Consider the following 16,546-nt stretch of genomic DNA (forward strand, 5'->3'; position numbering starts at 1 on the left):
AAAAACATGTAAGAAAAAAACATGTGCCATGCATTTGCTTGCATATGCCTACAATATCTCGGAAGAGTATACAAGAAGCTAGCAACGATGGTTACTTTTGGGAGCATAGGGAACTAGGATGGGAGGAAGACTTATTTTTCAATAAATAGGCTTTTGCATTTTTCAGCATTTTTGCGTCATGTACATGTATGACCTATTTCAAATACATAAAAAAATACATTCAACAAAGAAGAAATTACCTCTAATTCCTGATTGTTTTTTAGAAGACCTCTCAACTTGCCTGAACCCCAATTCATTTTGTTACCTTCAAGGGATAATACCTGATTCCTCCCTTTAAACACCATCAGGAAAATCTGAAGGCTCAAGACTTCTACAACTTTTTCAGTTGTGTGTGTATATATATGTATGTATATATATATATATATACATATATATACACACACATATATATATGTATGTATGTATGTACGTATATATGTCCATATACACATATTTTATTTTTGTACATATATACATATATACAAATTTTATTTTAAAAATTTTATAAGGTGTTTTTCCTTAAAAAACAATAAAGTTTAATATCAAATGAAATGAAGGTTATTCTCTATTCATCGACAAAGGAAAGGGAAGAGTAAGATCAAGTTCTCAAGGTTCTATCCCAGTGGCAAAGTTATTACTGTTTGGTGGTAAGGTGCTAAGAGTGGACAATTCAAAAATTCGATTTCTTTGTTTTAAACAAGCCAGAGGACTTTCTGGCTTGTTTTAACATTGTCAAATTATTGAGAAATTTCCAGAATTTACTTTCTGTGGAAAGAGCTCTGACAGATACACAAATCTGATTTGACCACAGATCATTTTTATATTAGGCTGGTGCAAAAGTAATTGCAGTTTAAAAGGTTAAAAACTATTGTAAAAACCACAGTTACTTTTGCAGCAACCTAATAACTTCCCCAGCCTTCATTTCTTTATTTGTACAGTGGAGGTCATGATTCATGTTTCACGGGGTACTTATGAAAATCTTAATGGGATAATATCATTGTCCTGAACACATAGTAGATACTTGAGAAATGTTAGTTCTATTTTCTGTTCATCTTATTTCAGGTTGAATTCTTTTTTTCCTTTTCCCTCTTTTCAGGACTCCTGTGCATATTCTATACTACGATCCGGAGGCCTTTCACGTCAAGCCAGCTGCTTTGAAAGCACAATGTTCTAAGAGGATCCAGGAGTTGGCAGAACCTATTATTCGTTAAATACAAGCCACATCAAACTCTAGTTATGTATCCAGAAGAAATATTAGATGACTTAGTTCCCTACTTTGATACCGTCAGCTTGTATTCCTCCCCAAACTGCAAAAACATATGAGCCCTCCGGGGAACACCCTGTGACCATCAGTGAGCTGCTGTTACCTGAATCATGTGTTTAGCAGGTGTGGGGACTCCAGCATGCAATAAAAGAGAAAAGACAGTCTGCCTTATCCTTACTATGTCTCACAAGCATCTTGGTGGTCTCAGTACTGTGAATGACCTGAAGAAACACTCTTCCTGATATTTGCCAGTTTTGCTTTTCTTGTCCCGGTGAGATCCATGCTCCCCAGAAGTTACTCTTGCCCCAATCCCTTCCTTAATAAGTCCTGAGAATTGAAAACATTCTTTGTGTTACTTTTCCAATCTCCCCTCATTCCCAAGAAAGAACACTGAAATAGTGAAGCTTTTTTGGGTAAATTGAAAAGGTTTTTATAATCTCTAAACAAAATTTAAGGAACAAGTTACCTTAAATGATCACACCTTCCATTCCTTCACTCACCTTCAATGTCATTTATTATGAATAACAGAAAAAGCAAGGCATTGGGTGAGCATTATAATTTTCTGTCAAATTTCATCTGCCCAGAGTTTTTATTTAGTTTGTTTTATTCTCTCCATGGATAAATATTTTACAAATTAAACTAACTTTTATGGCATACCTAGATTTACATGAAAATGAACTTATTTGAAAACCAATTTTACAGATGAATGGCTCTATCTCTAAGGCTTTTGTGTTAAGGAGATAACTAGTGTTATGGAGAGACAATATCATAGAGTAGTTTTGAACTTGAGTTTTGGAATCAAACAGACCTGGGTTTGTATCCCCCATGGATTATTTACTAAATATGTGATTTTGAACAAATTCCCTAACTCCTTGTGCCTCAGTTTCTTTATGTGTAAAGTGGGTTCCTACTGCATTACTGTATAGATTAAATCAGAACATTATCTAATAAAGTATGAATAGGAAAAAAATTGTTTAATTTTATCTGCTTTTGCTTTCTAAGGGGTGTGTGGCATCATTCATATCACTGGGAAAATAAATCTCTTTATGGCTTAATTCATATATTAAATGAATGCCTGTTGAGTGTTTTTGCTTTGCTATTTGCTGTACTAGGCACTGGAGATACCATATGAAGCCAAACAGATATGGCTCTGCTCTAATGGACTTATTAAGCCAATTGGGAGAGACGTATGTAATTCAAACGTTAACACATAAAAGTAAAATTACAATAGTGAAAAGTGCTATGAGGAAGAGGTTATACTGCTAGGGAATGAAAGGATAGAGAACTTTGATTCCCTTGCGAAGGTGAGGGAAGGCATCTTTAATGAAGGGACAGTTGGGCTGGAATCTAAAAATTGAATAGGGATAATTAACCAAAGAGCAGGCAGGAAGTCAATCCAGGTAGTGGGAACATGTGTTTAGTGAACATTTTTTGATTTGGGGTACACCCTGCATCCAAGAGGTTCTTTCTGGTAAGATCTCCCAATTTTCTTTTGGGGAATTACTTTCTCTTCATGTTTAAAGCTTTATTGGGACTTTTGTTCAAGGTGTCCTGGCTAGGGAATGGGCATGTGACTCAAGCCAGCCAAGCCCTTTGAAGTGTCCCACAGGGCTTTGGATCTTAAGCACAGTGGTGCAAGGGATCCAAGGAGGGTAGCGGGAGCTGATTTCCCAGTAGCAGTGCCCTGTTGAGACTTCATTTTTCTCCTACTACCTGTGTCCCTGGAGTTATTCTGGCCCCAGCCATAACCCTTCACCTATTCCTTTGATTCAGGAGCTACCTTCAGCCTTATAGTAATTCCCCTGTGACAAGTAGGCAGATGTGTCAGGACTGAAAAAAGGCCATTGTTACCTAAAATGAAAGACAAAAGGGCTTGTGTGATACAAGAGAAGGCAGAAGGATGGGAGTCAGACCATGCAGGGCCTTGAAGACCATGTTAAAAGATTTTAATCTTTATCTTAAAACCAATGGAAGTTGTTGATGTACTTTAAGCAAAGGGATAATGTAATCAGGATTGGCTTTTGGAAAAAATTTCTTTAACAAGTAAATTGGGGAGGAGATAGTGGAGGTAGATAGACCAAGTTAGGAAACTATTTAATAGATCAGGTGAAAGATTTTGAAAATAGTTTGGTGGTACCATGCTGGAAGTTGGAAAAAGTGACAGACTTGAGAGATACCTAGGGAGGTAAATTTTTACAGGATTTGGTGATGGATTGGATGTGGGGTAGGGGAGAGGGAAACATTCAAGATAATTATGGATTCCTAGCTAACGAACCAAGATAGCTTATGAATATACAAATGGACAAGGACCAGGCCCTATATGACAACAGAACTGACTCTCAACCTTTGCAGCAACCAGGCCAGGAAGCCAAACCACAACCTCTACAGCAGGTCAGCCCCAAATGGTCAGGATCTGGTCATTGGTCCTTATTGGTGCCTATGTTTTGCCCTCAGTTCCAACAAAAACCCAAATATACTTCCTAAGCCAATCACATAAGATGCCCCGTTTCTAATTAACTCATCTCCAAATTCCCCATGACAACAGCCTCTAATCAGAGCATTCCAAATCCTTTCTTCCCTGCCTCTACTGTAGAGTTTTCCCACTCCTCTATCTGCCTTTGAGTCTCTGCCAAATGCAAGCGATGGTGGCTAACTCCTTGCTATATCAAGCTCTGAATAAATAGTCTGATGTGTTTTAATTTGGGTAATTGTTCTTTATTTTTACTTTAATCAGCCCTTCACTGATGTAGGAAATATTGTGAGAGAACCAGAAGAGGAGAGTGGAGACTCTTGTGTTCAGTTCTAGGCACTTAGATGAAAGGACACCTTTGAGATATCTAAAAGGAGATGTCAGAGGCAGGGCTGCATTATGACTCTCATGGACTCTAGGCATTTTTGCCTTTCTGGATCGTTTCTTCCTTGAAATAATATTAAAAATTATATTTTGTGACTGCATTGGTATAAAGGTGGACATATTCATATTACATATTAACACGTCTTTAAAATATTGTTTTTTCCTTCTCATTTAAAAAGAACTAGAATATTTTTGAGAGCTCCTTAAAAACATCGTGGGCTGTAGGCACTGTGTCTGCTGTGTCCCATGGGCAGTTGGCCCTGTTCAGGTAGGCAGTAGTTACATGGGTCACGCGATGAGACCTGAGATTTGTGGGAGATACGTGAATGCAAGTCATCTTCATTAGGGGTGACTGAACCCCGAGTAGGAGAGTGTGAACCCTGACTTGATATTTGCTGAGGAATTGTTATTAATTATATTTAGGAGAGAGGGTATTGGCATGGTGGTTGTGCTTTTAAATCCAGTTCTTTTAGAAACGGATGCTGAACATTTGTGGATGAAGTGATATTGGGAGTTGCCTTTGCATTAATCCCCACGGGTATGGATCAGGCTACAGATGAAACGACTTATTGTTGTGAGTTAGTGATTGTTGAAACTAAGTGATGGCAACATAGGGTTCATTTTAATATTCTTTCTTCTGTGTATGAAGTTTTACATAATAAAGGGCAAAGTGGGAGCAGAGTGAGGATGAACAGTTAGTTACAGGTCTCCGAAGAGGCATGAGGTGCCTTGAACAAAGCAAAACTCCCCCAACACTCGGCACCTTCAGTCAGATCTGCTTTATTCCCAAATGTTTGGTGTGAGGGCTATTTAAGGGGGACATCAAGGCAATGGGTCTTTATTACATGCCTGGGGACAGTGTGGAGGAGAAATAGCACATACAAGATGCTGAGATAATTTTTAATTCAGTGGAAGTAGGATCGTGGAGTTACAATCCATTAAAAATAAGGTAAAATAAAATGAGCTGGTCCTCCCACCCCAAATCCAGGGGAATGGGAAGGACTCAGGCAAGGGGGTTCAAATACATTCTAATTGAATTTTCAAAAGTCATGAAGCCTCTGCTGACCTCTGGGTACCAGTGCTTGACATATAATATATGAGGAATATGTGGGAAGAGAGAGAGTGTTAAAGATTTGTTTGTTTACCTCAATTTAGTTGAAGGAAGAAAAATGGTGACATAAATGTTAAATGGCTTAACACTGCTCCCATGGGAAGGAGGAAATTGGAGTGGGTAAGGGCGAAAGGCAGGAAGTTCTTCTCTAGGGAATTCTGCCTCAGCACATGGAAACGGGAGCAAAGGGAAATAAACGTTGCTTCCCATAACCTACCTCACTGGGTTCTTCACAATCATTGTGAAGGTACTTAGCACACAATCCAGTACAGAGTAAGTGGGTTTTGTCTGTTAGTCTTTATGGTGGATATTAAGAAGATTCACACATCTTTCTAGATAATGGAGTTTACTTCCTCTGGTGATAGCAGTTATAGTCCCAAATGAAAACACAATGCTTCTATCAAGAGGTAGAGCCTACTTTCCCTCTCCTTCAGTATGGACTGGGCTGTGACTTGCTTAGACCAAGGGAATGAGGTGGAAGCAGCATTGTCTGACCTCCAAGCTGAGGCCTCAAGAAGCCTTGCGGCTTCTGCTTTGGCGTTCTTGAAATGCTGCTATGGGGCTGCATGGGAAGAAACCCAGCCTCCTTGAGAGACCATGTGGAAAAAGGGGCCCAGCCCTCCCAGCCGTCACCTCTGAGCCCAGCCTCCAGTTCACCCTCTGCTGAATGCATCCGCACGAGAAAGCCAGCAAGACCAGCCAAAAGACTGCCCAGCTTACCCACCGAATTGTCAGAAAAAAATGGTTATTTTTTAAGCTACTAGGTTTTCGGTGGGTTTGTTATTCAGCCATAGTTAACTGAAACAGGTAATAAATTAGGGGAGCAATAGACTGAAGCCCAATGGCGGGGGGTGGAAAGGGGAGCAAAGGTGATGGTCCTGACTTCAGCTGGCTGATTTCCATAGGCGTGAGCATGTCCCTGGTTTGGGTTTGCTAAATAAGCAGGTAGATACTTCTCCTTCAATTAGGTGTTTGAAGCCCCTTTATCAACTTGTGTGAACCAATCCACAACAGATTTAAACTTAAATGACCGACTGTTGGCTAGTAAGAACCTGCATGAATTGAGGCAGAGGGGTGTGTTGATTCTTTCAGATCGTTTTGCTTCCTAAGGACCTATGAGAAGAAGTCTTGGCCCATGGCCACCCTTGGCAGCAAAGACATACGACAGGCAGTAAGAACAGGGAGCCTGAAGATACACGTTCTTCCATCACTTGTGTTGATGTTTCTTTTCCATCTGGAGGGGTTGCCAGATGGCAAAACTTCCCCACCCATAGCAGCGTGCATTTGCCTGCTTGCCTGCCTCTCCTCTGTTGCCAAGGTGTGGTATGCTAAAACGTCAAGGGTGTTGGGCATCCAGAGTTGGATTACAAAATAGAACAGGCATGAAGCTGGGGACTAAGAAAGGTGGCAGCTGTGGGGAGTGCAGAAGCAGAAAGCAGCAGCTAATCTTCTGTGTGAAGTGAGAAGCGAAATCACCCTGGGAAACCTGGGGCGCAGTGGTTGTGGGCAGGCAGCTGCACTGTGAAAAGGGCGAGGGTGGATATGGCTCAGGCAGGTGGACATCAAAGGAAAGCAATAACAGATACCAGGTAACATATCTCTTTTATGTAATGATCTAAGCGGGCAGGAGTGCCCTGGGGCTTAGATGGTTTGAAAGTACTACCATCCTGGCTTCAGCAACCTTAAAGCACAGCCCTGGGCAGAGAGCCCTAGGCCTACCCCTAGTCCTACCCCTACCCCTACCCCTTGCCATACCCCTAGCCATAGCCTTACCCCTAGCCCTAGACCTAACCCTAGCCCTATCCGTAGCCCTACATCTAGCCCTAGGCCTAGGCCTAACCCTAGCCCTAGCCCTACCCCTACCTCTAGTTCTACCCCTACCCCTCACCCTCCCCTAGCCCCATCCCTAGGCCTACCCTTAGCCCTACCCCAACATCTAGCCCTAGCCCTACCCTTAGCCCTAACCCTACCACTACCCCTGGACCTACCCCTAGCCATAGGCCTACCCATAGACCTAGCCCTACTCCTAGCCCTACCCATAGCTCTACACCTAGACCTATACTATCCCTTTCCCTACACCTAGACCTTCCCCTAGCCTTACCCCTAGCCCTACCCCTAGCCCTAGGCCTACCACTAGCCCTACCCCTACCCCTACCCCTAGCCCTACCCTTAGTTCCGGCTTTTCTGGGATTATTGCCCTGTTGTTGACCATCGGTGAAGAAAGAACAAGTGACAGTATTGTATGATTTCAAATGTGTAGCGAGGCAGTGTAGACATGTGGCTAGGAGTGTATTCTCTAGAATCAGAATGGCAAGATTTGAACCCTAGACTGACCACTTAGTATTAATAGCTCTGTGTCTTTGGATAAATTAACTAACCTCTCTGGGACTCCATTTCCTTACTTGTAAAATGGAGGTAAGGATCGTACTGTCAAATGCTGCTCCTCAAATAGCTTGTGGACAAAGCAAAGCTGAGTTCATAGCTTACAGATAAGAGAGCTCTCTAGCTCGACAGTCTTAGCAGCATCTAGTAAGAGGAGGGCAGTGGTAGGGGGTTTATGAATTTGGGTTTGATTAGGATTGGGTAAGGGACCAATAGACACAGCAAGGCAAGGATTTCCAAAGAGGTCTCTGAGAATTGACTGATGGCATAAGAATAGTAAAAGTCATGTTAATGTGGACAGTAAAAAACTGTAGGTGTAGATGGTTTAGGTTCAAGTTCTTCCAACTTACCTCCAGCATTGCTACGAAGATTAAATGAGATAATGAATGACGTGTTCTAAGTACAGGCATGGTATGTGGTAAATACGCAATGATTACCATCATTGGTAGTAGTATTTTCCAGTCCAGCCCCCATCTCTCCTGCCAGTTTGCTAATGCATAAAATTCCACCTCCAGAATTCTTTGCTTATAACCTAAGGCTTTATCTGTTTTTGAAATGCAGACACAAGCAGGAATGGTACCTCATTAAACCTAATCAGGCATTTACACGTAAGCATGGAGGAGTCTGTAAAACCATAAAGAGGGAGCCTGGAAACTGAGAATATAAGTTTACTAACCCTTTAGGATGAATGGCACCATACACCTTTAAGCTATTCTGGAAGGGCCTTGCACATGCCCAGTTCCCTGCAAGACAAAAGGACAACAGACCTAGATCCAGAACCACTGAATTTCTCTCAACCTGGTGGGTCAGGCTGCTCCAATCTATTAAGATGTTTTTATCTCCTTGACATTCGGGCTTGCCCAGTATATCGGTCAGAGTTCTCCAGAAAAACAGAACTAGTAGGAGACTATCTAGCTCTCTGTCTATCTATCATCCATCTGTCACCTATATCTTTCTAAATGAGATTTATTATAAGGAATTAGCTCATGTGATTATGGAGGCTGAGAAGTCCCACAATCTGCTGTCTGTAAGGTGGAGACCCAAGAAAGCCAATGGTGGAATACAGTCAGAATCGATGGCCTGAGAACCAGGCGAGCCACTGTTGTAAATCCCAGTCCAAGGGCCAGAGAAGGTGAGATGAGATGTCCCACCTCAGGCAGTGAGGCAGAAAAAAAAGAAAGGGTAAATTTCTCCATCTTCCACCATTTATTCCATGCAGTCCTTCAGAGGACTGGATGATGCCCACCCACTTGGAGAGGGCCATCTACTGATTCCACAGATTCACATGGCTAACCTCGTCTGGACACACTCTCACAGACACACCCAGAACTAATGCTGAATCTCAGCACCCCATGCCACAGAATAGTGAGCACAGAATGTTAGCCATCACACCCAGTCACAGAAGGAAGCTGGGAATTTGCAGGTAGAAGAAAGGATGCTTCATTATCTCTAGAGAAGGAATCCAGTTTGTTCTTGAAATCACGTACTACCAGCGAAGCTCCTTAGGTTAGGGAGTTAGGAAACTGCCTTTGTTCACAGCAAAGTACCTGCAATCACTCATCTCTCTTGCAGGTTTCTACGTTAAGCAAACAGGCTCCAGACCTGGGGAGCTCAACTCTGGCTGTACCTTAGAGTCAACAGGGGAGCTTTAAAAAAATACCTATGCTGGTTCTGCCCTTGCTACCCTGACCATCCAACCCTCAACCAACTGAATCAAAATGTGAAGGTGAGGCCCAGGCACTGCTCTTTTTCAACAGTTACCCAGGAGACGCTAATGTGCAGCTTGAGAACCACTGCTCTAGATCAGTGCTACTCAAATGTTAGGGGCACAAGAATCAGTCACAGGACTTGTGAAAACACAGATTCTGGGGTTTCACCTCCCCACCCCAACCCCGAAAAATTCTAATTCAGCAGGAGTGGGTTGGAGTTTGAGAATGAGCATTTCTAAGATGCTTCCAGGTGATGTTAATGTTATATATTAGTTGCTAGGGCTGCCACAACAAAGTACCACACACTGGGTGGCTTAAACAACAGAAATGTATTGTCTCACAATTCTGGAGGCTAGAAGTCCAAGATCAAGGTGTTGGCAGGGCTGGTTTCTTCTGAGGACTCACTCTTTGGCTAATAGATGTCAGCCTTCTCCATGTATCTTCACATAGTCTCCCCTCTATGCATGTCTGTGTCCAAATTTCCTCTTTGTAAAAGGACAACAGTCATATAGGATGGCCAGCTACCCTAAGGAACTCACTAACTTCATTCTCTCTTTAAAAACCCTATCTCTAAATACAGTCACAGTCTGAGGTACTGGGGTTTAGGACTTCAACAGATGAGTTTTGAAGGAACACGATTCAGCCCCTAACATTCTGCCTGCTGGGTATGTGGACCCCACCACTTTGAGCAGCTAGGCTCTAGATTCCACAGATCAATGAACCAGTATGAGCTCACCATTTAACCATCCTTTATAGGAAGTATAATCTATTATGGCTTCTTTTGTATATTCCTTTGATAATAATGAGATGCCTGAGTTCCCTTTGCCCTTCCCTCTGAAGCAGATTGGAGAGAGGGGTAAAGCGGTAGACAAAGGTAGCAGAGGTCTGAGGTCAGAGAAATAGCCAGGCGCCAGGGCTCTGTAGACTGTCGTGAGGACTTCTCAGGCAAGAAGCCTGTGAGGGCCCTCTATCTTCAGACTCTCTGCTGAATATTCTGAGATGTGGAAGGTCTTTATATTTCAAGATCGTCCTTTACCGGCCTTCATTAGCCAACTGAGATGTTCAGTGGCAACGTGTTGTATTTTTCTTTGCTCATTTCCCTGTTTTAGTCTGTATAGTTTTTTAAAAAATATATTTTATTTTGGTAAGAACCCTTAACATGAGCTCTACTCTCTTAAAACATGTTTTTGTGGACAGTACATTATTGTTGGCGATAGGTACAATGTTATACATCAAATCTCTAGAGCGTACTTATCTTCTTTGACTGAAAACATATGCCTGTTATTAATACCTCCCTATTTCTCCCTCCCCTCAGCCCCTGGCAAACACTATTCCTCTTCAGTTTTACAAATTTGACTATTTTACATACCTCACATAAGGGGAAATATTTGCAGTGTTTTTCTTTCTGCGAGTGGCCTATTTCCCTTAGCATGAAGTTGTCAGAGTTTATGTACATGGCACAATTTCCCTTTTTAAAAAGGCTGAATAGTATTCCATTGTATGCATATACCACATTTTCTTTATCCATTCATCTACTGATGAGCACTTAGGTTGTTTCCACATCTTGGCTATGTGACACCAAAAGCAGAGGCAACGGAAGCAAAAAATAGTAAGTGGAATTAAAAGTCTGCACAGCAGAGTGAAAGGCAATCTACAAAATGGGAGACAATATTTGCAATTCATATATCTAATAAGGGTTAATATCCAAAAACTATAAGGAACTCCTACAACTCCACAGTAGAGCAACAACAGCAGACCTAGTCTGCTTAGTTTTGATACACATGGATGGAGTGGCTGTTACAGGTAGGAGAGTCAGCAGGCTGCCTGGAGGGAAATTGTAGGCACCACTAGTACACAGTGCAAAACCACAGCGAAAGCCAGCTGACTGGGATTCCGCAGCATCTGCATTTACCTAGATGAATGTAAGAAGTTGGCTGAACAATGGCTATTTCAAAGCCTCTCACTAGGCCTTCTTTCTGCGACGAGGTTCTAAGTCCTGCACGGGGAATGGCCAGGTAACTTCTCAAGGAAAGGAAAGCCACAGCTCAAGAAACAGACAAATTCTTGCACAGGCAGGATAAAATCTCTTCAAATTAGTTGGTGTTGTCCAGGTCCTTGGGAATTTTTCATGTTGAAAAAAAAGAAAACCCCCAAGCTTACATTCCAAAACAAAAAAGTATTTTGATGATAAGATAAAATGAGTTGCAGCTTAAAGAGGGGGAAAAAAATCAAACTTCTAGTGTTTTTAAGGTATATGAAATGCAGAGGGACAGGCTGCATTCATCTGTGGAAATGCATTGTAAGCAAATTTGATTTCTGTGAATTTGAAGGGTGAGGGAGGAAAAACATTAGTGTCTGGGTATTGCAGAGATAAACCAGCGAAGGATAGATTGACAGGAGCGTAAGGTCTATTTGTATTGCATGTAGAAGCCAACAAAAGAAGTAGCTGGCTCTTTAAATGATTCAAGTTAGAGACTTGTAGACCTATCTGTATAGGGACAAGGGAGGGAGAAAGACTCTATGGGAAGAACAAATCCTTTCTTTAGGAAAGACAAGTAGGATTTTAGGAGAACAAATGGGAGATACTATGTGAGCTTGTGATAACGTTTGTTCATGCAGGTGCAGTGGTCTTTCTACATTCCTCAGGGCCATGAAACTCCTGCAGAGTGGGCATTGAGGGCAGCCTGGCTTCCAAGTTGCTGCACTTAGTCAGATCAGAGAGAAGCTCTGAGAAGACTTCTTTCTGCATCTGTTGAATTTCAAATGTCTTCAGCTCAAAATAATCTTATCAACTCTGGTCCCACAGAAGCAGTATGATATAGAAATGTTAAGTCTTGTTGGATAAGGAAGTGACTTGTAAATTGTGATGTATTGCTGCCTGGCACCTGGCAGTGGCCATTTTACTGGCAAACTGTAATTCTCTTCCTTCTCAGTGTCAGGAGCACAATCATTATTTAAAGACATCCGAAATGCTTTGAGTGATTTTAGCATTTATTACATTGTTATTCTAATGTTTAGTATGACTATCATTTACAATATTTTATAAATCCTATAAAAATATTATTCAAGTGATGACATTGCTAAAACTAGGGCTTCAAAATTGTAACCATAAACCAGAAAGTTCAGAATAAAAATTAGATATGATAAAAATGGTATAAATTAAGGCCAAGCAACCAAATTAAGAGTGTGCTATTAACTTAGGATACAGCCCCTAAATGCTGTCCAAAAATTTAAAATAGCTTAAAAAATCAATAGCAACATTAAAGTAAAACCGTGCTCCACTCAATAGTTACAGATTTTTGAGCTCCAGGAATGCACCCCTCATATTCTTTATTTGTTCCTAAAGGGAAATGAGCCTTGAATTATGAGAGATCTCCAAAAATTTGTTCCTTGAGTAAAATATGACCCTCTGTAGAAGCGGGTGGATGAAACCTAGACAATATTCAGTTTACAAGTAAAGAATCAAATTGCAATTCAATAGCCATTTTTTATGTAGAGGAACTAGAACTTGAACAAACATCTCAAAACATCTCAAACAAACAAAAAAAGGCCAATTCATCTTGCAAAATTATGGCAACTATCAGGTAATCTATCCTTAACAATTATGGCAGTTAGATTTCATACGTATATGGACTCTGCTTATAAATGGAAATAGGTCTGTGAAATAACATTGATTGAAAACAATTCAAATTCCAAATAGTACACACAGTTAAATGATTGATACACATGGATGGAGTGTGTAGGTTGTTTCCTACACCTACACCTGTAGGTTGCATTACAGTTACGGAAAAAATATACACGTATCTACTAATAAAGATGGGCACTTAATTTAAACTGATAAATAGTGCTTATGTTCATTGGATCCTCATTTTCTCCAGAGTTGTTTGTTTGAAGAATAAAAGCAAATTGGAGTGGTTGTCAAGTTTGGGAGGGGAGGGAGAGAGGACTAAATTGGTGGAGCACAGGAGATTTTTAGGGCAATGAAATTATTCTGCATGATATTGTAGTGGTGGATATGTGTCATTGTACATTTGTCAAAGCCCATGGACTGTACAACACAAAGAATGAAGCCTAATGTAAACTATGGACTTTAGTTAATAATAATATGTTAGTATTGGCTCATCAATTAAAACAATTATACCACACTAGAGCAAGATATTAATAAATAGGGGAGATTGGGTGAGGGTGGGGTGTGGAGGTGAGAAGGTATATGGCAACTCTCAATTTTTATGAAAAGGTAAAACTGCTAAAAAAAATAGTAAAGTCTATTAATTAAAGAAAAAAGTAAATTAGTGGAAAAGGAGACTGCTGCATGATACATTCTCGGGGAAACCTGATTTGAGTCATCCAACACAAATCAGGCTAAAACATGCGTTTGGTTCCTTGTTTATTTTTGCATTAAGTTGTATTGTTTATTTTGCAATACCATAATAATTAAGAACAAAATAAGAACAATAAAAAGCCTTGTACCCACAGCCAAAATAAACCTTCTCATTTGGTTGACTATCATGCACATTAAATCAATTGACTCAGAGGAATAAATTCCACCTTCCATAGGAATAATTCCAAATCTCCCTCAGTTTCTTTAGTAAGTAAACACTGTATCTTAGCAATTCTCACTACAGGATTCACCACATCAACAAATATATAAGAAGGTGTTTAACAGAGAGCTTTATTGTTAGTATCTTGTCGATACGAATCACACAGCTTTTGCTCAGGCAGAGAACCGGGTCTTTAACTCCCTCTCTTCCTTGGAAGTTTGGTAATCCAGGAAGATTCAAACACAGTCTCTACAACCACAACCCAGTCTACTCCTGGAACCACTTTCATCCTTCTCCCTCTTATCACTCACCACCTTCTCTGTCTTGAATCGTGGGCATAAACTCAGGTCTATGGAAAACAAGCCTTTATTCTCTATAATTCAGCTTGCTTTTTGACCTTGAGCCAGTGGAAAAGCAGCCTCACACCTTTCTGGGATTCCAGGAGCCTCCTGAGTGCCAAAATGTTGAGTGGTGGGGCTTAGGGGTGGGGTGGGGAAGATCCTCTGGGCCTTGGTCCACACAGGTTACTGCTAAGACATGTTATGTCTCTCCACATGTTCCCTGCGCCAGCTTTCTGCTACTTTTCTGTTGGGATATGGGAGTCTTTGGTAGGGCAACCTTTGATCCTATCTGCCCAGATATGGCTGTTTTCTCTCTGGTATTTTCTTTCCTTAGTAGTAACCGTGTTGCAAAGCCAGACACAGATCTTTTCTGCTCCTGGAATCCATGACCTCTCATTTTTCCCTCCTTTCACTCCCACCTATAGAAAACGCTTCCAGTCTGGTTACAACACAAATTCTCTTTCTTTATTCTCCTTCACAATGTCCTACCCCCTAGGATTCCCTAAGAGCTTAAGCTTTTTGGAACAAGGAGCAAAATTACTTTCAAACTATATCTGTTTTCTCCCATGCTACACCCTACCACAAGGCAACGAGGCCAGAAGCTGCTGGGAGAGAAAGGAGCCCTACAGAGACAAAAAGGAAGAAATCTACATTTCGAAATATTATTTAGCCATATGTTTTATTCGTAGTAGGTCTGATGTCCCCTAGTATACATATTTTAAGCTGCCTGGTACCTGCGGAAGATGTGTATCCCCTGACAACCTCTGGTTGTTGTCCCTTAAGCCTTGGCCCACTTTGAGGAAAGCTTTGGAACTATCCTGTGGGGTCACGATGTTCACAACCCTGCTGCTAAATCATAAGACTTCTCTTTCCAGTCATTGCCAACTATTTCATTTTTAGGCACCTTTCGTGACATTGGATACCTCTGAACACATTTCACCAGAATGGATGGAATTTTTAAAGTATGTTGTGAAATGGAAAGGTCTTCGTCCAAATCATTAAAGAGGGTGGTGAATTTAAATCATCATATTACTATGATGGGGGGAGGGAAGGGGTAGAAACCTTAATATACTGAGTCTCCTACCCCCAAATGCCACAGTGCTTATCCAAAAGTCTGACACCTGATACTCCTTTAAGCTGAGGCACTGAAGGCCTACCTTAAAATGTAAACGTGCTATTTGGTGATACTCTGAGATTACTTTGGTAGTTACTCAGCACAGAAAGCAAATCCTGGAGGAATGAGACACAGGACAGGTAAGTTTTGATGGAAGAAAGTTATTTTGATGGAAGAAAGTGGAGATTGGGAAAAGAAAAGGCCATAATCTCCCTGGGAAATTGAAATCAGAAATGGAATATGAAAGAAAATGGAATATGAAAGAGTCTCAGAAACCAATCCAAAAGTTTAGGCCCTGCTTCTGTGGAAAGGGGATGGTGTAAGCCTGTCAGCTTCCTTTTTTGAGAGTTGTCCTATCAGAGCTTTATTCATTCTCCATTCAAAAACGGTTTCTGTCGTGTGGGCTTGAGTCCCAGGGCCCACGGTGGTGGCTCGCCACTGGAAGGTGCCATGCTGATGGAGAAGGGAGAATAAGCTCTTTACTCCAACTGCCCAGTCTTGCTCTTCTGCTTGACTGCCCCGGGGCTAAAGGTGTTCTCCACAAACCAGCCCCACCACCACCTGCAGCCGGAAACCTTGTCAAGGCTATTAACTCTGTTATTCTAAACCTTTCTATTCCTCTAGCATTTCCTCTCTAAAGAGAGGTTCAGACCTTACAGCTGGACCAAGACACGCTATTTTGGTGCCCAGCCTTTTGTTGCCTGCTGGGCATGGAGAATGAGATAGTTGCAGTGATCACTTTTCCCTCTCCAATCTCCATTTAAGTGGCTCTGATCCCAAAATGGGGTGGAAACCACCAAATGAGGCCCCGCTGGGATGTCTCACAACACGGTGAGCTTATACACTTCTGTCTTTGCACATTTTAGAAGTCCAATGTGCTATCCATTGCGCAACAGAGCCACCTTGCACATTTTAAAAGGAAGGCAAAGACCCTTATTCAAACCCCATCGACCTTAACCTGGGTTCAATTCTGAAGATTCATGCAGACTTGCGGGACAATTGTACTGTATGAGGCAGGAGAACATGGCCCAACTGAAATGCTGTGGCTGGATGCTGAGCAATCGATGTAGGGAGAGCTGGTTTATGCCTCGTTCATCCCTGCACTCCACCTCCCACCGCTGTGTCCGCCACCTCTGACCACTCAGTCAATATTTACCATATTGACATGAAATGGCACTTAGTCCACATTAT

The 16,546-nt window shown here is 41.5% G+C and overlaps 1 protein-coding gene across 1 annotated transcript in view; it reads left to right on the forward strand.

Annotated features, from left to right (window-relative positions):
• SPMAP2L (sperm microtubule associated protein 2 like) overlaps window positions 1-2,368 on the forward strand; it is a 43,495-nt gene extending 41,127 nt beyond the window's left edge. The window contains exon 9 of the mRNA XM_081061132.1: window positions 1,136-2,368. Coding sequence (XP_080917258.1) covers window positions 1,136-1,250 — 115 coding nt within the window. The 3' untranslated portion in view covers window positions 1,251-2,368. The remainder of the gene's footprint in view (window positions 1-1,135) is intronic.
• The last annotated feature ends 14,178 nt before the right edge of the window (window positions 2,369-16,546 follow it).

The sequence above is a fragment of the Rhinolophus hipposideros genome, assembly GCF_964194185.1.
Source record: "Rhinolophus hipposideros genome assembly, chromosome: 1".
In the NCBI taxonomy this organism is placed as follows: domain Eukaryota; kingdom Metazoa; phylum Chordata; class Mammalia; order Chiroptera; family Rhinolophidae; genus Rhinolophus; species Rhinolophus hipposideros.